The 20816-nt window shown below is 59.8% G+C and overlaps 8 protein-coding genes across 8 annotated transcripts; 4 read left to right on the top strand and 4 right to left on the bottom strand.

Moving 5' to 3' along the window:
* Positions 1-132: 132 nt before the first annotated feature.
* On the bottom strand, positions 133-4084 carry HRG_07581 (AMP-binding enzyme domain-containing protein; the record flags this gene model as incomplete). Its single annotated transcript, XM_044866052.1, has 6 exons — positions 133-165; positions 219-387; positions 492-2428; positions 2504-3481; positions 3533-3830; positions 3930-4084. 6 exons carry the CDS (start codon positions 4082-4084, stop codon positions 133-135), a joined length of 3570 nt encoding a protein of 1189 aa, XP_044719016.1.
* Positions 4085-6773: 2689 nt separating this feature from the next.
* On the top strand, positions 6774-8595 carry HRG_07580 (cytochrome p450 domain-containing protein; the record flags this gene model as incomplete). The annotated part of the gene is made up of 3 exons (XM_044866051.1): positions 6774-7896; positions 8073-8336; positions 8420-8595. The coding sequence occupies 3 exons, from the start codon at positions 6774-6776 to the stop codon at positions 8593-8595; spliced, it is 1563 nt and encodes a 520-aa protein (XP_044719015.1).
* A 519-nt stretch (positions 8596-9114) lies between these two features.
* HRG_07579 (pyridoxal-phosphate dependent enzyme domain-containing protein) lies at positions 9115-10994 on the bottom strand (the record flags this gene model as incomplete). Its single annotated transcript, XM_044866050.1, has 7 exons — positions 9115-9711; positions 9760-10245; positions 10297-10337; positions 10399-10470; positions 10528-10741; positions 10793-10879; positions 10932-10994. The coding sequence occupies 7 exons, from the start codon at positions 10992-10994 to the stop codon at positions 9115-9117; spliced, it is 1560 nt and encodes a 519-aa protein (XP_044719014.1).
* Positions 10995-12533: 1539 nt separating this feature from the next.
* On the top strand, positions 12534-13284 carry HRG_07578 (phosphoribosyl transferase domain-containing protein; the record flags this gene model as incomplete). The annotated part of the gene is made up of 3 exons (XM_044866049.1): positions 12534-12566; positions 12653-13072; positions 13126-13284. The coding sequence occupies 3 exons, from the start codon at positions 12534-12536 to the stop codon at positions 13282-13284; spliced, it is 612 nt and encodes a 203-aa protein (XP_044719013.1).
* A 509-nt stretch (positions 13285-13793) lies between these two features.
* Positions 13794-14615, bottom strand: HRG_07577 (Oxidoreductase-like protein; the record flags this gene model as incomplete). The annotated part of the gene is made up of 2 exons (XM_044866048.1): positions 13794-14230; positions 14324-14615. 2 exons carry the CDS (start codon positions 14613-14615, stop codon positions 13794-13796), a joined length of 729 nt encoding a protein of 242 aa, XP_044719012.1.
* Positions 14616-15221: 606 nt separating this feature from the next.
* HRG_07576 (uncharacterized protein) lies at positions 15222-17238 on the top strand (the record flags this gene model as incomplete). Its single annotated transcript, XM_044866047.1, has 3 exons — positions 15222-15826; positions 15887-17043; positions 17105-17238. The coding sequence occupies 3 exons, from the start codon at positions 15222-15224 to the stop codon at positions 17236-17238; spliced, it is 1896 nt and encodes a 631-aa protein (XP_044719011.1).
* Positions 17239-17424: 186 nt separating this feature from the next.
* HRG_07575 (dolichol-phosphate mannosyltransferase subunit 3 (DPM3) domain-containing protein) lies at positions 17425-17851 on the bottom strand (the record flags this gene model as incomplete). Its single annotated transcript, XM_044866046.1, has 3 exons — positions 17425-17586; positions 17657-17725; positions 17804-17851. The coding sequence occupies 3 exons, from the start codon at positions 17849-17851 to the stop codon at positions 17425-17427; spliced, it is 279 nt and encodes a 92-aa protein (XP_044719010.1).
* Positions 17852-19302: 1451 nt separating this feature from the next.
* Positions 19303-20688, top strand: HRG_07574 (cytochrome p450 domain-containing protein; the record flags this gene model as incomplete). The annotated part of the gene is made up of 1 exon (XM_044866045.1): positions 19303-20688. The coding sequence occupies one exon, from the start codon at positions 19303-19305 to the stop codon at positions 20686-20688; it is 1386 nt and encodes a 461-aa protein (XP_044719009.1).
* Positions 20689-20816: the final 128 nt, after the last annotated feature.

Genomic DNA, 20816 nt, shown 5'->3' with positions numbered 1-20816 from the left:
GTTTGACTTTTACCAACTGAAGATGAGCCGTCGAGATATGAACACGCCTGGCTTTAACAGACAGAAAACGAAAGGGTCTATTGAAAAACTGACAAATGACGGACGTTTGCTCTACGGCAGCCAGTGTCACTGTCACAAAATGCCTGCGGTTAAGCCGTCTCTGGCCTTTACAATGAAAGATTTGGCCTCGAACCTTTCTCGACACATGCTGGAAATACCTGCCCAATCCTCGTGTCCCAGTGTGCCTCGTTGGCTAGACGTCTCATTACGGCGGCCATGCAGTCGCAGTGCCGGTCCACCTCGTCGACGTTCATCTGCGCCGTGTCCCACGAGGCGATGAATATCATGTTTTCCGGGCTGGCCAGGAACATGTTCCAGCAGAAGCCGCTGTTTCTTCCGTCAGCCATGACTTGAATAAAGATCAAGTCGAGAATAAGACGAACGAATCAAGAGGGTCATACAGAATGGGATGGGAATGGAATGCAACCTACAAATCGGCCCAGTCGTGTCTGGCCACGGGATACAGAGCCTTGTCGTCGTGGTGAGAAAGAGACTTGCCCATGCTGACATCCCAGACAAAGGACTGACGAAAGGAAGCGTCAACCGCAACAGGGCCCTCCTCCTTGAGCTCGCTGACAACCTTGTCCCAGGGGACATGCGCATGCGCGGCAGCCTCGTCGTTCTCGCGCACCATGCGCTGCAAGAAGTCGCGCACCGTCTCGTCTTCCTTGACCTCGACAACGTTGAGAATCCGCTCCGCCGTCGGGCCGTCGATGCTTGGAGCCGGCGGGAGGAGACCCTGCATCCAGCCGGGGACAAAGGGCCAGGACCGGCCGCTCTCCCAGGAGTTGAAGACGGCGTAGGGAGAGGCGGTCTGGACAATGTTGAAGATGGCGACGGCGCATCTCGCTAGCAGCGCGGGCTCGACGCCCAAGCTTCGTCGCAGCTGGGCGAGCTTGGGCAGGCAGACGACGCGACTTCGCCGCGGGTAGCGAAACTCAGACGCCCTCTTGTCGTTCCACGTCCCGTGCCAGACCTGGTCCCGGACGCGGCGGCGCGCCTGGGCATCTGATGCATCTTCGTCGCGCGCCATCATCCACCCCGGTGCCCTCTGCGGGGGCCAGAGATGGTGCTTGAAGCGCGAGATGCCGCGTAGTCGCTCAACGTGGAAGGACACGGAGGCCTGGGCCGGGAGGCTGTCTTGATACTGGTGCCAGAGGTCGGCCCAGAAGCGGTACGGGCTTCGGGCGTCGACGGGCCATGCCGTCCCGGATCCGCTGATGAGCTGGCCCAAGTCGCGATGCCACTCGAGCAAGAAGACGGCATCTACGACGGAGTGGTTATACATCGCCGACAGATAGCACTGCCCAGTCTCCATGACCGCGATGATGTCGGCTGAGAACATCAGTTCCGGTACCCGGCAGGATGCCGAGTCATCTGAGTAGCGTTCCTCTGCTTCTTGCTCCGTCCTGACTTGGACCTCGCGAATCTGTCGACCAAAGAGCTGGTGGTGCGCCTTCACCACGGCGTGGAAGGGAGCCTGGCCGGAGGGTCTGCAGGAGACTGTTCGGAGGATGGGCCGGAGCGTCAACCCTTTCTCGATGGCCTTGCGCATCTGCGGCGCTTTGGCCTGGGCAACGCGGAAGACGACACGGATGTGAAAGGACTGCGGCCGCTGACCGGATATCATGCGCTGGAAGGAGCTTCGGATGGGGACCACGTCCTCGACCTCGCATCGGTCAAGGCCGAGAGACTGAAGTCTGCGTTTGGCTGTCTCCCACAGCTCATGGCGACTGGCTGCTCGAGTTACAAAGGCGGCGTGTCGCTGGCCGTCGGAGCTGGCGATCAGGTCAAGGCCACGGGTGGAGGAGATGCCGCCGTGTAGCGTCCAGGCCGAGCACACGCCCCCCTGGGCGCCGGACAACGCATCCTGCTGCGCGTCGCGGTCCAGCAGCAGCCTTGCCTGCTTCTCAGGCGTGTCATGCGTTGCCAGGTCTTGGAGATACAGGCGCTTACCGTTGAGGCGCAGGACGCTGTCACAGTACCGGAGCAGGGTTATGCTGTCGGCGAAGCGGGAGACCTGGTGCTCCGGGGACGGACGATGGCCCGTCAGCTTCTCCCACGTCGTGGCGAGTGCGTGGGACAGAGCCTGCAGCTCAGAAACTTCGGCCGAAGCCTCGAGCCGGCTCGCCGCGCGGAGACGGACGACGGCTTCTATCAGGATGCCCTTCTTGGGCTTGCCGAGGGACGTTGCGGGCATCTGCCCCAGCCCGAGCTCTTCAAGAGTGTAGACGGCGTCGAGGGCGTACCTGGGGCCAAGGGCTCTCGCCTTTTCGGCCACGTGTGCCTTGGAATAGCCCTGGGGGAGGCTCACGACGGCGACTGCGAGCTGGCCGGCGATGTTGTTTGGGATGCCTATGATCTGTGCCTGTATGCTTGCGTTAGCTCGAGGCCACGGTCCCGGACGGATGAGAAATGGCTCGGCTCCAGAGGGCGCACTCACTTGCAGATCAGGGGTTTCGGTCAGGGCCGCTTCGATCCTGGCCGGATGGATGTTTTCGCCGCCGCGGATGATCAGGTCCTTGTACCGCCCCTCGAGGTGCAGCACACCGTCCGCGTCCATCCTGCCCCTGTCACCGGTCACGAGCCACGAGCCGGAGGAGTCGGTGTAAAACGAAGCGCCGTCCACGCCGGCCAGGTACCCCGAGATGACGGACGGTCCGCCGACGTGCAACTCCCCGACGTCGCCGCGCCCGAGGACCTCGCGGGTGCCGGGCGTACAGATGCGCACGGCCGCGCCGGGGAGGACCTTGCCTACGCCGGGATGACGGCCGTCGGCGAGCAGGGGGTCTCGTCTGGTCCAGCTCACCAGCGGGCCCCCCTCGCTCATGCCGTATGCCTGGACGACATCCCTGGCCCCCAAGCCCTGGCGGCAGAGGAGGACGTCTTCGGGCCGCACGCAGGTGCCGGCCATGGTCACCATGGAGAGGCCGAGACCCCTGGAGGTTGGGGGCAGGGCCTCGTGCGCCAGCAGGGCCCTGACGAGCGTGGGCGTGGCCGACATGACGGTGCACCCGTCGTGCGCCAGGGCTTCGGCGGTGGCGGCCACGTCGAATAAGGGCGAGGGGAAGACGACGGCGTCGCCGCCGCGCCAGGCGCGCAGGGCATTGTTGATGGCGAAGATGTGGCTGACGGGCGTGTGGACGAGCCAGCGATCGACGGCCCTTGGGTCTCGCTTGGGGTCGAAGTCGTGTGTTTGCGCCACGAGGTTTCGGCTCGTGTGCGGACAGCCCTTGGGGGAGCCTGTCGTTCCGCTCGTGAAGGTGACGAGGGCGACGTCATGCTTGTTGGCCGACTCGTGGACGCCGGTGGCCGACGTCTGGCCCTCGTGGCAAACCCTCGTCGTCGTCGTCGCCGGCGCCGCCACGCTGATGATGTCGCCATTGTCGACCAGGTCCAGGGGCGCCTCTCCTGTCACCCGCTCCAGTGACAGCCAGCGCGGGAGACATGCACGGGAGCAGTGTATGCGGACGAGCGGCGTTCGGAGCTGACCACGCCCCAAGGCCGGCAAGTCGTGGGCCAAGTCGGCGTCCTGGACGATCAAGACAGCTGGGCGGACGGCTTCGAGCATGAGCAGAAGATCTTGGTGGCCGGCCCGAGCATCCATGGGCACAAACACCATGCCGAGCCTGGCGGCCGCCCAGAGGAACAGGCCCCATTCGGCAGAGTTGCAGAGCACGGCGGCCAGGTGCATGCCGGGGGCGCACCCGAGGCCGGCGAGGGCCCGGGCGAGGCGCTCGGCTCTCTCGTGGAGCGAGCGATAGGTCCATCTGAGACAGGCCGGGGGGGCCTGCTGCCGAGGCGCCTCGTCTGCCTCTGCCGGGTGCGTCGAGGCAGCCACTTCTGCTTCTGCGGCCGTCTCTGCCGGCTGCTGCTGCCAGCGCGAGACGAGCGCCTCTCTGTGGGGAAAGGCGGCCGCCGATGCGGACAGGAGGCTCCAGAGCTGGAGGTCCAGGTCCGGGGGCTCTGCGCCGAAGACCTCGGCCGCGTGGCTGTGGCCGAGGAGGGACGGAGGGTGCGCCATTGTTTGGCGAATATCGCAATCTAGACAGGACAAGGGGCTGCTTGATGAAGTGAAGTCAATGAGTGACGGAGAAAGGGGGATGCAGACGCCTTCTCTGACCTTGATGATTCTTTGATCAACATGGGCTCCCGAGAGACGGCGTCTCCTTTCTTTATTCTCGCTGCCCGCAGGCCCCCATATCACCGTGCTGCTGCCTGAGCAACTGCAATCTTAACATCGCCTACTCGTACGTCCAGAATTCCGGGTCCTCAAAGCTCACACGCAGCACGCCGACGTCCGGTACACGGTCTTGCTCATCTTCTCACCGTGATCAATGGCTGTGCTCCGTCGAGGGGGAGCGAGGACCGTTGACTGTCGTTCGGTTGTCCCCCTTTTGCGTAACCGTCAAACGACGCGAGACCCACGATGCTCTTCCTTCGACTAAACTCCTTATCGGCGGTCCGGGAGATGACATCGCTTTCCCCTGCGTCGGTGTAGACAAGAGGACAAGGTTTCTTGGTCACACTCACACCCGCATAGGAGAGGAAGTGTCCTTGATGGCCAGTCAAAGGGGGCTGCGGATGCGCCACTCGCAAGGGCCGGCGAACCAGATCGTGCGAAGCCGCCGGTGTGACGACATGTGTAAGTGACGCGAGACTTCAGGGGACACAAGAACCAGATGTTTGGTTCTGGATACTGCCCTCAGCCCAGCCCCAGGGTTCGGCAGCCGACATCTTGACGCTCCCTCGCGCTCGTGTGTGTGTGTTCTGGTGCTGCCGTGCCACGAGACGGCTTCGAGTGACAGCATGAATCCAGGCACAGAATTTTCAACGTGGCGGCGGATGCTTGCAGGATCTCCAGATGGCTAGCTTTTACATGTGCCGAGAGGGCCCCCTATTCAAGGAAGGAGTCAGACAGGGGCGACTGAAGACGTGAGACCCGGGCAGGCTCATGGACTCGGCAAAGGCATCATGCTGACTCTTGGCGGGCATTGGAGAGCTAGGGTTTGAGGGGGCAAGGCGAGATTGAACGAAACAGGGGGCTGGCTGTCAAGGTAAGATGGCTGTTGGCGACCTTACCCGAGATCGAGGTCGGTAAGCAACGAAATGAAACGTGCGACGCCATAGCGGATGAGGGAGGGCCATGTGCTTGTTTGATGTTGAGCACGTCAGTCCACTTCAATGGAGCAAAACAGATCATTTCCATTGCCAAGTCCCAGCCTCAACCCGAGTAAAGGAACAGCAGCAAGCCTATGAACATGATAACATGAGTCCACGGTCCGGTGCATCTGAGGATGGCTTGACCCCCATTTCTGCTTCTTAAACCACAAAGAGCCACGCAGTCTGACCGAACAGGTCCAGAGAGGCTGCATGTAAATGGCATCAAGATCATCCCAGCCACTTCACTTCAAAGAACCTCCCCCCCTCCCTTGCGTGCGGCTCTCTCTCCTCTCCCAAGCACGCCGATGCTTTTCGGACGTTGCTCATTGTGACCCCCGGTGGCGTCTGCAAGCTGCCACAGGCCTGGCTGACAGTCATCGATGTCCTTGCCGCCAACGATTGTCTCCCTCCCTCCAGCGGCGAAAGGGGGAGAATGCTTCCCTTCTGGACCCTTTTCTCGGTTTTATGTTTTTGATACCCCGGAGTCGGCGAGACCAGCAATTTCAAGGTTCCAGGCTTTTGGTCTGGCGGCGGTGACTGCTGCATCGAGACATGGCTGAATGGAATTCGAGCCTTGTGTCTTCTGTCAAGGTGCTTGGCAGTATCGCTGCTTACTTGGTCGTTCAGCCATTGTATCACTGGCCTCGCCCGGTGGCGCATTGATTGGTGTATAGAAGCCTTGGACTGGTGAGGCTGTCTGTCAGCGGCCAACGAGCACGAGGCCAAGCAAGCACAGTAGGAACCCTATACAACCGCAACATCCTGGGATGAAGGCTAACACGAATAACCAGGGTCCAGAGCTGTCGCCCGGCAGAGGTCGATCCCGGTACGTGGGACCTGCGCCGTCTCGAGCATGGGCAGCAACCTGGCTTGGGGACCTGGACGCCATATGGCAGCCTCTTTTCTGCAACACGCAGCCTCGATGCTCGCTCTTGTCTCACGGGAGTCAAGAACGACCAAAAACACAACAAACCCTTGCAAATAGTCAAACATATACTGACGAACCTCTTTGCGGCCGCCTTGCGGGCCTGGCGATCAATTGGCGGGGCACTCTTCGGCCATAGACCTGTGGCTCAGCCACCCCCTTGTTCGGAGTTGAAGAACCTGCGCACGCTCAATACAGCATCACGAAGAGATATGTTGCGGAGCATGCCACTCAGAACGGCTACCATCGATGTGGATGGGGCTCAGGAGAGACGTTTGAGCGCCACTCGCGCCGGTAGCGAGATGGACCCCCCTTCCCCCCTTTTTTGGAAATTCGATCGTCATCCATGTAGACCTCGACCGTGCTGGGAACCAGACACACCGATGACTTGGGAGGAAGTATGACCGGCCTCTACAAAGAAGCGAGGATTTCCTGGTTGTGATTGTTGATGCTCATTCCGAGTTACCGATCCTAACGGACTGTATACTATCTTTGCTTTCTGTTCATATTTCTTGGAGAACTTATTGTGAACGGGTCAAGCTGAGTTGGCTCGGCCTGTATTCGATCCACGAACAGCTCAAAAGCAGTCTCAAGGCCTCTGTCGCCGTAAGAGCACAAGTACAAGATGCAGCAGACGGTAAAGCTAGAATTCCAGCAGCCATCGTCGCTGCTCTTCCTCGTCCTCGCCGGCCTCGCATACCTCATATACCGCCGCGTGGCCCAATACCTGTTCTCCCGCCGACGAGGCTGCCAAAAGGCGAAGAGCAGAGCACCCGTCAAAGACCCGTATTTTGGCTTCGACTTCATCTACGACTCCATCTTTGGCGGGTCCGAGGAGAAGTACCTCGAGTCGACGCTCGAGACGTTCCGGCGGCTCGGGGCCACGTACACGGTCAAGCGCTGGTCGTGGGAGGTGATTTACACGGCCGACGGGCGCAACATTAAGTACCTTCTCGCGGGGGGGTTCGGCGACTTTGCCCTGCCGCGGCTGAGGGTGGCGGCCATGAGCACGCTGCTGGGACGGGGCATCTTCACCCTCAACGGGACGGCGTGGGCCCATGCGAGGGCGGTGCTGAAGCCCATGTTTGCCCGGCTCGACAAGCAGGCCGTGACGAGCGCTCTTGAGCCCCATTTCCAAGCCATGCTCGGCCGCTTCCCCGGCACAGCCCCCGTCGACCTGCAGTCGCTCTTCTTCCGGCTGGCCATGGACTTTGCCGCCGACCATCTCATGGGGAACCCGGGGTCGGTGCCGGCGGCGGGGGAGCATGCCAGAGCCGAGCGCTTCGTTGACGACTACATGGCCTGCTCAAGGGAGGTAGTCAAGAAGCTGAGGCTCGGCCCGCTCCAGCACTTACGGTTCAGTGTGGCTGCCTTTCTAGCCAAGAGGAGGGTGTTCCGGTACATTGACGACTTTATCGACGAGGCGCTGGCGCGGGACGGCCGACGAGACCCGGACGGCGCGTCGTCCGGACCAGTGGGGCGGACCGGCCGGGGGACCGGCAGCATACTGAGCGAGCTGGCGGCCGTGACGCAGGACCGCAAGACGCTGCGGGACCAGGTGTTGCACATCCTGGTTGCGAGCCGCGATACCACGGCCAGTGTCTTGAGCAACCTGTTCTTCGTCCTGGCCCAGAACCCGAAAGCGTACCGGCGGCTTCGGAAAGAGGTGCTGGCCGTGGCCGGCGATGAGATGCCCACGACGGCGCAGCTGAGGCAGATGGAGTACGTGAGATGGTGTGTCGACGAATGTGAGCTTGAGCTTCACCCCCCCCCCCCCCCCGCCCCCCTTCCTCTTTTCGTTGCCCTCTCTTCCCCCTTCCCGCTCTAGAGTCAAGACGGCCCTTCATCATGACCACGACTCGCCCCCCGAGGCGTCGACACACCAGCAACCAAACAGCAACGGCTAACAACGGAAAAATTGAAGCGCTGCGACTCCACCCCGTCATCCCCGTCAACGCGCGCGAAGCAACGCGCGACACAGCGCTGCCGCACGGGGGCGGCGCCGACGGCAATGCGCCGCTGCTCATCCCCCGGGGCGTCGTCGTCATGTACAACACGTACGCTCTGCACCGCGACGAGGGCGTCTTTGGCAGCCGGCCCGAGGCCTTTGAGCCCGAGCGCTGGCGCGGCCTGCGTCCGGGTTGGGGGTATTTGCCGTTTAGCGGAGGACCGAGGATCTGCATGGGACGTGAGTCGTCGGATGTCTCTCCCGGCTCGCCGTCTGGTTGCCTTTCAGGGAGTTGTGTGCTGACGGTGTTGTTGTTCGTCCAGAGCAGCTGGCGCTAACCGAGGTGCAATATATCGCAGCTCGGATGGCGCAGACCTTCGAGGCCATTGAGGGCCGTGGCGAGAGGGAATGGGTTGAGGTCGATGCATTGGCCACGACGTGCAGAGGCGGCGTCAAGGTCAGTCTGCAAAGGGCGCAGGCGCGAGAGCCGTCATCATGAATTGTGCCTCGGCCTGGGGAAGTTTTCCAGATTCGAAGCAAGGGACGGTCCACTTGTACGTGTATTATACTGTACAGCTTGATCTGGATTTTGACACGGCCACTAGACGCCTGTAATAACTGACATCAGTGAGATGCTTCTTCTCTTTGGGGAGCGGAGACCTACTGGAGAGAGCAAGAGCATGAAGCACTCGAGAACGTCGCCTTGTTTGCATATGGAGTAGCGGTGGAGTAGCTGGCGTCACGAAAGCGTCTGTTCATTCAGCAATCTCGTCCCGGGCACACCCGTATTGACGCTATCGTTTCCGTTTTGTGTCACCGCGTGATTCATTGAAACTGCTAACCCGACCCAGGAGGCACCAGCACAGCCTGGTGGACAAGGCCGACTCGATTTGAGAAAGGGCTGCAGTCATCTCCTATGCTTTGGAACATCTGGTCGTCAACCTTGCAAAAACAGAATCCAGGATCTACCAGACTCCCCAGTAGCGGTATCATTGCTAGACAAAATGCACGTTGGCAACTAATGCTTCAGATCCTTTTCAACCTGCGCCAGGACCATGCCTCTTACGCTCTGCCACGAGTTCTCCGCCTCTGTGACGCGTGTTTCCTTCTGGGCGAGAGCCGCAAAGTCAGCCGGAAGCACTGTTTCGAAATCGAAGCCCGGCTCCTGCTCCAGCGCCAGGTTGACAGCGGCAGCAAACTTGGCGGGATGAGCGGTCGAGAGAGAGATGTGAGGCATCTGCTCCCCGGCCCTGCAGATAGACCTCTCCGCGGCGGTGACGCCCACTGCCGAATGGGGGTCCAGGATGTAGCCCACGTCCTTGTAGTACTTCTTTATCGTCTCAATCGTCTGCGAGTCAGTCACGCGCTCACTCTCAAACGTGCGACGCGCGCTCTCCAGCACGTCCAGGTAGACGGGACCGAAGCCTCCCTTTTTCTTCAAGTCGGTCAACCACGCCGTCACTTCTTGCGAGGCCTGAGTCTTGCTCCATTCATAGTCCATGCCGGCGCCCGACGCGAACTCGAAAGCGAGGTACCAGAGCAGGCGCTCAAAGTTGCTCGAAACCTGAATGTCCATGGCCGGGCTTAGCGTCTCACGCACGCCGCCCGCTTGCTCCTTGGCGCCATCGGCACCTGACGCTTCGTCGGCCTCGGAGCCGCTGACAGGGTTCTTTTCGTACTTTCCAGTCTTCCAGAAGCGGTCCAGGATATCGTTTTCGTTGGTTGCGATAACGAGCTTCTCTATGGGAAGGCCCATTCGACGCGCGAAGTAGCCAGCCAGAATGTCGCCAAAGTTGCCGGTCGGAACGACGGCTCTGACCTTGTCGCCAATCTTGAACGACGAGGACGTCTTGGCGAGGGCAAAGTAGGCATGGAAATAGTAGACAATCTGAGCGAGGATGCGGGCCCAGTTGATGGAGTTGACGGCGCCGAGCTTTATGGTTTCGTTGGTGCCGGGGTCGGCGAAGAGGGCCTTGACGATGTCCTGGCAGTCGTCAAAGGTGCCGGTGATGGCTATGTTGTGAACGTTTTCGTCCAAGACGGTCGTCATCTGTTTCTCTTGCAATGGGCTGATGCGGCCCTTGGGGTGCAGGATGAATACGGAGACATCCTTTTTGCCTCTGAGGCCGTATATGGCAGCCGAGCCAGTCTAATGGCATGTCAGTGCTGTGTCCGGGAAGGGCGTCGAGGAGAGCATTACATCGCCGCTCGTGGCACCGACAACAGTGAGATGATGCCTGTCTGGAAGCCAGTCAGTCGTCGGTCTCCTCGATGCAGGCATAGCTGCGCATGTTCAACTGACCTGTTCCTTCCTTGCCTTGGTTCCTGCGGACGAGGAAATACTCAAAGAGATTGCCTAGAAACTGCAGGGCGCCTTGAAGACGTCAGCGTCATTGGCGAGTCCCATGAAGGGAGGGCCGTGCGTACGCACAGTCTTTAAAGGAGTAGCTAGGGCCGTGGAAGAGTTCGAGGAGATGGAGGTTGTCGCGCAAGTGTGTCAGAGGCGTGATGTCGGGAGCGCGAAAGGTCGAGTAGCTGCGGTCGATGATGTCTTTCAGATCGGCGGCGGGAATCTCGTCGGTGGAAATGTAGAGGCTCAGGATGCGAAAGGCCAGTTGGGCGTAGGGCAAGTCGCTCCAACTTTGCTGGAGTCGCGTCAGTCTTTGATGTTGTGGACAAGCGGCGTGGCGACGCACCCATTCCGTGGCGGCGGGAATGGCCTCGGGGAGGAAGAGACCGCCGTCGGCAGCGAGGCCCTTGAGCACCACGGTTTCAAAGGAAAGCTGGCAACGTTTAGTCGGCTGACGATGGTGCGCGTCGAGCGAGAGAGCGTACGCCGTAGTCACCCCCTCTGGTAGAGAGGTAGGTCTGCGACGAGGGAGCCGCGGGATCCGACATGACGACGGAGGCTGTCTGGAGCAGGCTGGGTGTGTCGACGCGATGGATGCGGCCGTTGTTGAATCAACGACTCCGTTGCCGGCGGTGGTAAGGGAAGGAAAAAGGAAAATAAATCTCTGCCTTTCGTAACGATGGACAATGCCGGGAAATTCTAGGGCCGATTCGCAGTGGAGTTTCAGATGCCAACCCAATAGCACACTAGCGACACTGGACAGTGCTTCAGGCTCGCCTCGGCACCAGAATCATTAGCCCAAGGGTCGACCAGTCTCAAGCTGCTTGATTAGATCGTGAACCTGGACTTTGAGGTGCAAACTTTGCACATCCATTTTCCGCCAGCCATAACCAACAAGGAGACTGCAGTCGGACTCGCCATGCATGGGCTACTTACTGTCGGTTTAGGAGACTCGGGGGAATGACGCCACTCCACACTGGACCGGCATAATGATAATACTGCGCCCCCAAAAGGGCATTGCGCTCTCTCCTGGAAATTCCCTCCATACTTCGCTCGCGTCGAGATAACGCGCAGACACCTTACACGTAAAGGCTATTCTCAGCGTTGGCTTTGAATGGCTCTGCTATTCGTACATCTGCATCCGTATGACATATCTTTGGCATTGGCCTGGATCGACCCTGACAGACCCAGACTGCATGGAGCGAGGAGGGTCTCGGTTTGCTACAAGTGCCATGGACAGGGCGGGCAACTCACATTTACCGAGTAGCAACGCCCATCTCTCCACTTGGTTGAGGGCATCGTGTTGAGCGGGACACGCCCGCCGCCTTTTGACAGGCATTAATGCCGCAAACAACAAATTCACAGCCATGTTTATCAAAATGGATCCGTGCTGCTAGATCTTTCGACAGTCCACTCCGCTCTTCTCAACGCCGAGGATGATATGAATTGGTGGAATACTCTTCTCAGACGTAAACTGACAAGGCTCTAGCTATCCGACGACCATTTAACTAGTGATGCACTGTTAGTAGTCGTCGTCGCCGAAGCCGGGCGGAAAGGGGACCGGCCCAAACTTTCTGAAATCGTCCCATTTCAGACTTTAAAGCGACGTTCTTTAAGATGCGAGAGTCTGTTACGATTTCTCTCGGATGAACAGGCCTCACAGTCGCTCCACTTGTCGGTCCTCGGAGGATGCCGACGCTGGGCCTCAAACTCAGTGATTACCTACAACCCAACGGTGACAGGGCGGGTTTTTAGCTCCACTGGGCCAGTGAATGCCCGCTCCGCTGAAGGAGCCAAAGTGCTGCGGGGCTGGCCGTTGGAATAGAGAGGCATTATCGAGGGTAAAAAAAAACCTCCAGAAGAATCCTTATCCACTCGCCTGATTTCCCTCCTCCGCCACCCTCTCTCTTCTCACCCTCCGGGCCTCACGCCTCGCCTCGCCTCTTTCCGTAGCCTGTTTGCCGATCACGTCGAAGCCGATCCCGCCGCGAGACAAATCGCCGCCGCTGCCTGACGTGAAACATTGTCGCGATATCACCGCCCCGCAAAGTTTCACGCGAGCACGACGAGTGCAGATTGTCGTCGCCATGGTCGAAAAAGTCTACGTCACGTACAACGATGTAAGTGTCCTCGCCTGCCGGCGCAACGGACACTGGCCCAAGACAGACGCGTGCCCTGACAATGGACCGCGGGCAATGCCTTCCAGGTGCACAATCTGTGCCGCAAATCCGCCGCAAGGCTTCTCGCCGACTTCCAGCCCCAGCTCATGATTGCCATTGGCGGTGGCGGCTACGTCCCTGCCCGCATCTTGCGCTCGTTCCTCAAGCAGCCCGGCTCGCCCAACATCCCCATTCAGGCCATCGGCCTGTCCCTCTACGAGTCCCTCGGCGGCACAGAGGTTGAGGCCATTGGCACAAAGGTCACCCGCACCCAGTGGCTCGACTTTACTGCCCTCGGTGAAATGTACAACCTCGTTGGCAAGCGCGTCCTCATCGTCGACGAGGTTGACGACACCCGGACCACGCTCGAGTACGCGGTCAAGGAGCTGGAAAAGGACGTCGAGGCTGCCCGGCAGCGCATGGGCGGCGAGCAGCCCAAGACACAGTTCAGCATCTTTGTCCTCCACGTACGTTGACTCTTCTTTGTGTCTGGCTCTGTTTGTTTCTGACCGAAGCACAGAACAAGGACAAGCCCAAAAAGGGCGTCCTGCCCCACGACATGATCGACACGCACTACGAGGCGGCCGAGACGGTCGGCGACGTTTGGATCAACTACCCTTGGGAGGCGATAGACATTGAAGAGCACGATAAAATGGCTCATGCTGCCAAGACCCCTTGATGGATAAACGGACGAGTTGCTTTGGTACAATCTACCTGCATGCTGCCTCATACAATAAACAAGCAAGGGAAAAATCTCGGCGTCGACAACAGTGGCCTATTAGACACGTGGAAAGGAATTCCATGGGCAGTTTCTGGCCCAGGCGGGGAGTAATTGGTTTTTGGCTGGCGACATGGGCTTGGATCGGAGTCCTACATCAATAAACGCATTTCAACTCCGTGCTCACCGTATTGAAGGCTGCGGACATGGTCAATCCAACGGCGTTTCTCAAGGCAATTCCAAATCCAAGCACGCGGAGCAAAGGAACATTTGCGTCATCTTGGCTCGTAAGTAAACGTTGATCTAACAAAGGCCCCCGACGCGCTTCTGTCCGCCGGGCTCAGCACTGACGGGAACCAATTCAACCCTCGCAATACCTCCGTAGTATCCAAGTCTCCGCGATCAGTTTAGCAGCAACAAACGCTCAGAATCTCATCTATATCTCGGCGCATCAGTCATTGGCGCATCATTCAGCCCCCCATGGTCCCTTCCCTTTGGTGCTTCTCTTTCAGCCGCTTCTCCTGCTTCATGAATTCGCGAATGCCGACCGGGACGTTTTCGAACACTTCTTCATCCCATAAGTCCTTTGCGATCTTAGCGTTGCCAAGTCTGACCCCCCAGCCGCCTTGTGAGCCGCCGCCATCAGCGTCTATGGATGCCTCCTTGTCGTTGAGTCGCATTTGCGCCTCGTTCTTCCTGGCTGACCACTCTTCCATGTCATCTCGGAACCGATCCCAGACGCAGTTGACGCACCCGCTCATGCAGCAGTTGTCGGGCTCTTCGGGGCGCGGAGGTACGAGGACACCAGCAATATATGTCGATTGGGCTTTCTTGGCTGCGAGGCGATCGGCCTGTTCGGCAGGGCCGAGCAGTCGGGACCCAAAGACAATGCGGGCCTTCTCCGCTGCTGTCATGGGGGGAGGTGATGGGATGGGAGTGGACGCGGCGGAGAGGTCGGAAGATGCTGGCAACGAAGCGGACGCGCTGGCTGCTGGCTTGCGGCCCGGCTTCTTCTTGGTCGGCGGTGGTGCGGACGGAGATTCGGGCTTCTTGCCGGGGGGCTGGACGTCGGGGTCGGCCGAGTCGGGAGGGTCTTCGGGCTTCTCCTTGAAAGGATACGGAGTCGGATCTCGGATGATGCTTTCGTAGTAGGCTCCCAGGGGAGATCTCTGGGGCCACGGTTCACCTTGGACGGCCAATCTGGTGGTACTGGTGAAGTTTCGGCTGGGGCTCGATGAGGCAGATCGCAAAAGGCTAAGCCTTGATGGGAGTAGCCTCTTGGATGCCGACATTGTGCGCGATGATGCGATGAGGTTGTTTCGGTATCGCGGGGGTATCGGAACGAGGGGAGGGGAGTGAGAGAAAAGCTGATATCACCATGTCAGGGCGCAAACCGAGAGTGAGTGCGTCATACCGCGGCATCGACTGCCGGCCTCAAAGGCCGCACGTGACGGTGCCTGCATCTCGTGAGCTGGGGGCCACGTGCTTTCGCGTTCTGAAGCGTTCCTTCGAGGTACGTACTGACTGCGTTAGTGCTGCGTTAGGTGCTGACATAATAACTGAAAGTAAACAGGGAGGAAGCTTTGCCTTTATGTACGGATAAAGAAAAATGAATTGTTCCGTTGCTGGCGATAAGCTCGACTGTTCTTCGATTCTCCACCGCCAGACCTCCAGCGGGTGCTGTGCTGCCACTACTGCCGTGCAGTAACATGACCAGCAGGCCTGCACTGATTCGCCATCTCCCTCCAGGATCAGCAGGCGGTCAAGCCCACCGAGGCGGCACGCGTGCCCACAGTGTTGACATTGAACACCCCCTCGACCGTCGCATCTGCAGGCCTCAGACTCGGGCAAAATCCTCTGCCATGCCGTGCCTCTGAGCCGGCACTCATCTCTTCGCCATGGACGAGTCTGCGCCCAAGCGTCGACGCGTCTCGTCGGGCATCGCAGCCGCCCGCACATCAGGCCAAGGCGCAACCCCAGAAGCCTCAGGCTCACGACGCGCGCGGCCGTCTTTTGCATCGCCGACCAAGGCCAGCCTCTCGCGCCATAATCCCGAGATTCTCGAAAAGAGACGCTCTGCTTCCCCAGCGAAGCCGCCGGCAAGACGTGCCAGCGACGCCGGAAGCGACCAGAGCCTGTCTGACATACTGACTGCGCGCCCCGACACGACGGCCGACAATGTCGCCGTCAGCGAGCCAGACCGGAGCTACAATGAGATGCGCCAGGGCGAGGCTGGGCCCAGCTCGGGACGATCCGTGAGGACGGTCAGGGGTGGTCTGGCGGCGGCTCCGAGGCGGTCGCCCGCCAAACCGCAGCCGAGGCCGCTGCCGCCGCCCGCAGCCGAGGGAGAGGATGAGCTGAACCCATTCATCGGGCATACGCTGCGTCGATCTCCGAATACGGGCGTGTCCATACCACCCCCGCCAGAGCCCGAACTCCCACCCGCAGTCCCCGATGCCTTGTCGTCCACTCCGCCCAGAGGAATCCACAGCAGTCCGTCACGGTGGCGGGAGAAACGCAAGGCCACTAAGAAGAGCTCTCCTTTGAAGCCCCCGCCGGAAAGGCCCCCGCCGGAACCAAGCAAAAAGCCTGGCGCCGTGGCCCGGGATCGCCACCGAACAACTGCGCGCAGCCAAAAGCCGCCTCGCGATCTTGCCTTGGACCCAACGACGAATCACGCCCGCCAAGTTCCTGCTTTCAACCCGCTTGCGGCGAGATTGAAGGAGCGAGATGGACTGCGAGAGGAAATCGCAAGGCTGAGAAGCGACTTGAAGACGGCGAGCGAGGAGAATGAGCGCCTGCGGCTGATGCAGACCTCCGGGCGCATTGTCGCCCCGACCAACGAAGAGGGCGTAGTGGACTTGCTGCACCGCTGTCTCGTTTCCCAGCAAGAGGCACCCCGATCGGCTTTGTCTCATCAACTGATGCAGGCAGTGCTCAATCCCATGGGCCTTCTTCCATTCGGCCGACTCTCACTGGCTGCGGCACCGCCTGCGGCAGCCGACCAGGAGGATCTGGAAAGCATCAAGTCTCACCACCCAGTGTCCATGACTGCTGACAAGGAGCTGCCGTACCTAGAGCTCTTTAGCCAGTTCAGCGTCATGTCGAGTATAGCCGTCTTGGCCCCCAAGCCAAATCAGCCACTGCGACAGCGCCGTCTTGTCACTCTTCGGTCTCGCGATGTGCCGGGACTCTTCACGGCAAAGCTTGAGATAGTGGTGAATGCCATGAACCTCAGCATCGTGGAACTCGCCGTGACAGCCCTCGAACCATCTGCCAAGTACGAGCTAGAACCCTTTGCGGACAAGGTTTGCTCCGGAAGCTGCAACAGAACCATGCAGCGAAATGTCGGGATTCTGTCATGGGCAATGGGCGAATGGTATCGAGTCGCAACGCTCAGAGCACAGTTTTGGTCTCGATTGGACCGGAGCTTGGGGTCAAGAAAGAGATTACTAGAATCAGTTGCCGAGGCGTGGGAGGCACGGCGGCAGCGGCAGCGCGAGGGCAGCGCCGAGTTCGACGACGATGCAAAGAAGCAAAGAGCTTGCAACAGGGCCGATCTGATACGTTTCCTGGGCCAGCGGTCTTTTGAGATTGAGGTGCCTGCTGGGGCTGGTCTGGACGACACGTCCTCGCTGCGCCTGGAGTGGAAGATTGACTTCGACTGGACGGGTGAGGCACAGAGCAAGGTTGCTGTATTAGTTGGACTCCCAGGCAAATGTGAGTTTACGACATGTCTTGACGAAACGGATCACGCGCTCGTTGCTGACGGGGCTCCCAGGGCGCGAGGCAGATGGACGAGGCGTCTTTGGCAGGCTTCCCACCTTGTTTGATGACCTTGTCAGAGGTGGGCAGGAACCGGAAGAGGCTGTACGGACTGTAGCGGCGCTGCTGGCAGGAGTCCAGGTCCCTTGAAAGCTGGTGGCGAGACATGTGGAATGAGACTGCAACGAGAAATCATGGCCGCGCCACACGTAGCCTTGTTGGTAATCATAATGGCGAGCCCAAACGGGTGGCTTCTTGAATTCCACTCCTTGGTCTTCTACATTCGAACCAGTGCTCGAATCGTCCATGCCCAGCTGCACTGCATCGTCGCAGCTTTCAGTCGACGTCGACCCCGAGCTTCCTCAAGTCGACCTTCGCCATGTCGATTTCCGCCATCAGCTCCTTGTGCGCTGCGGGAACGTCGTTGAAGGTCAAAATGCCCAGGCCGAGACGGAAGAGAAGGATTGCGCCGAACGAGACGAGAGCCCAGAAGGGAAGCTATCGAAGGCAAGCAGCCAGTCAGTCCACATCGCGGTCTGGAGGCAGGCGGGTGGCATTGGGCGCGTACCACGGGGACAATCTGCTGCTGGACCAGGGGCGGCAGAGGGATCAACTCGAGGTACAGGGCGAGGTAGAGCTGCGGCGCAAACCAGTCGTCAGCGTCGAGGCGCAACTTGGGAGTAGTCAGAGAGGCAGAGAGAGAGTGGGGGCATACGGAAGAAACGAGGAGGCCGAGGGAGATGGTCTGTTGCGCGCGCGTCATGATGAGCGGGTCTGCGGAGGCGCTCGAGGAGGCAGCAGAATTGTCTGGCAGGTCGAATTGGCGATGCGGGAAATGAGCGACGGCCGTGGCGGCGATGCAGCGTTGAGCTGGTGGTGGTGATGCTTGGTTTTGCCGGCGAGACGTGGGATTGATTTACTGGCGCGTTGACGCTGGGCGCGAAATCGAAAGGTGGTGACTAAGCTGGGGTGAGCTTTGAGGGGCCACCTGATTGACACCTGATTTGACAAGCTGGCTGCTTCATCATCCTCGGCACCCTCGACGGGCTTGCATTGAGTGCCTCAGTGCGACGTGGCGCCGATTTAACGGCCTCCTGCACATGTACTGCACTGTACCTCATCTTTTGCCGATCCGACTGCAACTGAGAGCCCGGCAATGGGGCATCGCAAACGCCATCGAAGTACGCTTTCCGGCTGGGCAAAAGGAAAGATGGCGCATCGAGAGAGGATGCCGACAATCTCGTCTTCTCATTTGTCGAATTCAGAAGCATCGAGGCGAGATCAGTCTCCGTGGCAACTGAAGAGTACCCTGCAGTGACTCGAGTCCATTGTTCCCCGAGGAGAGTAAAGATCTACCGACATCCGGCGAGCTGGAGGTGGCAGATTGGCAGCTTGCTTTTCCCCCCTGCTGGACCCAGCGAACAGACGGGGTGAGCAATGACACAGATGAGACTTTCACCGTCCAAGCTCGCGGGGTTGACATCCATTGTCGGCTTCAGCCAGCTGCAGTACCGTACACTCTCTGTGCGTCGACAGTGTTCGGCCAGCACACAGAAGCAGACTGGGAGTGTGAGCCCTCACGGTTCGTGCAGTCTCGCTGCCTCGCATTGATGCCGCGTACGGGACAAAGTACCCCGGCTAGCATGGACGCTGCCAATCAAAGGCGTGCCTTTTGCAATGCGACGCCAGCGTCATTGGCCCTCGGCAATGGGCAATTGTCGCCGTCGACGGCAGCGCGCTAATGCAGACCTGACAGTGACCCGATGTTGTGATGTTTCCAACCTGTGCTTGCCAAGTATCTACCAAGCCTTCGTGCTCTGCGGCTGGCTTCTTGCGTTGTCAAGCGAGATAAACCACCTGTTAACGTCCAGAAGATGAAGAGCCTTGGCGCAAGGCATGCACCTCGCCGCCGACAGTCAAGCAACGGGTTGGCCGAACCTCAGCGTCAAATGTCCCCAACAAACAAATTTGCTGGCAGACACGGGTTTCAGTTGGGAATACTTTGTCGACAAAGAGACGTCGCTCGCTTCTCAATTGGATCCACGGCTGCATACACAGATGCGAGTTCCAGTCTGCATGACCCCCCGGTCCCCCTCTCCTCAGCTGCCCATCCGTCCATATGAACCGGCTTGCACCCGGCTTCTCTGCACAAGCTGAACCCGTCCCCTCGAGTTGCTAAGCGCTACTGTGAAGAAGCGAATAAAAAAAGTCACCATGTCGCAACCCATCCCACGGCCCTCTGGCGTGCCCATCCTCGGCAACATCTTCGACGTCAAACCTGGCAATCCGTGGGCCTCGCTCAAGAAGTTGGCGGAGGAGCACGGCGAAATCTTTCAGATCAAGATCCTGGGCAAGACCATCGTCTTCGTGGCCAGCGTCGCACTGGCAGAGGAGATTTGCGACGAGAAGCGGTTCCGGAAATATGTTGGAGGCCCCGTGGTAGAGATCCGAGCGGCCGTTCACGATGCCCTGTTCACGGCCTACGACCACGAGGCGAGCTGGGGCATCGCACATCGCATCATCGCGCCCTATCTGCAGCCCGATGCCCTGGCGGACAACTTCGAGCAGATGCGCGACACGGCCTCGGAACTCATTGAGCTGTGGAAGGCGTCGACCGAACCCGTCTGCCCGTGGCGCGACCTCGCCAAGCTGGACCTCGAGACCTTGACCTTGACGCTGTACGGCCGGAAACTCAACTGCCTGAGCGGGCCGCATCACCCCATGATCAAGGCCATGGAGGACTCGACGGGCGAGGCCATGCAGCGCCCCACGCGACCCGGCATCCTCAACTGGCTGCTGTACCGGGGCAAGTTCAACTTGGCCATCAAGGCGATGCGGGAGTACGCCGCCGACTTGGTCCAGTACCGCAAGGAGCACCCGTCGGATCGCCAGGACCTGCTCTCGGCCCTCATGAGCGCCAAGGATCCCGAGACGGGCGAGAGCCTGACCGAGTCGCAGGTGCTTGACGAGGTGGTGTCGATGCCCATCGGGAGCAGCACCGCGCCTTGCCTGCTCGCCACGATCATCTTTCTGCTGCTCAAGAACCCGGACGCGATTGTGAAGGCGCGCAAGGAAATCGACGTGGTCGTCGGCGCGGAAGGCGACCTGTCGCATGCCCACCTGGCGCAGCTCAAGTACATCGAGGCCATCGTGCGCGAGGGGCTGCGGCTATCGTTTGCCGCGCCAGGCTTCAACATCGAGCCCATCCCGAGCGGCGGGCCCGGCAGCAGGAATAAGAGCCCCGTGCTCCTGGGCGGCGGCAAGTACCAGGTCGCGCACAACCAGGCCATGATCATCGTCATGGCCGGCGTCAACCGGGACCCGGCCGTCTTCGAGGAGCCGCTGGCCTTCCGGCCCGAGCGCATGATGGGCGACGAGTTTGAGCGGCTGCCGGCCGGGGCCAAGAAGTGGTTCGGCAACGGCAAGCGCGAGTGCATCGGCAAGCATTACGCCTGGCAGTGGACCATGATCGTCTTGACCAAGATGCTGCGCGAGGTCGACTTTGCCATGGTCGATGCGGATTACAAGCTGGAGCAGGACGGCTGGTTCAACGTTCGACCCATTGATTTCAACGTCAAGATCCGGGCGAGGGCCGTGTAGCTCGTCGGTTCCCTTTTCGATTGGCTACCTAGCCACTACAAATACTCTGTACGAAATTTCCGATGTGTATCGCCGTGTATGTAATTTTCGTCAGCCGTCATGTTGGATGTGGATGCGACGAACTCCAG

The sequence above is a fragment of the Hirsutella rhossiliensis genome (assembly GCF_020360975.1).
Source record: "Hirsutella rhossiliensis strain HR02 chromosome Unknown scaffold00008, whole genome shotgun sequence".
NCBI classification, from domain to species: domain Eukaryota; kingdom Fungi; phylum Ascomycota; class Sordariomycetes; order Hypocreales; family Ophiocordycipitaceae; genus Hirsutella; species Hirsutella rhossiliensis.
This window is presented reverse-complemented; position numbering and strand designations above follow the sequence as displayed.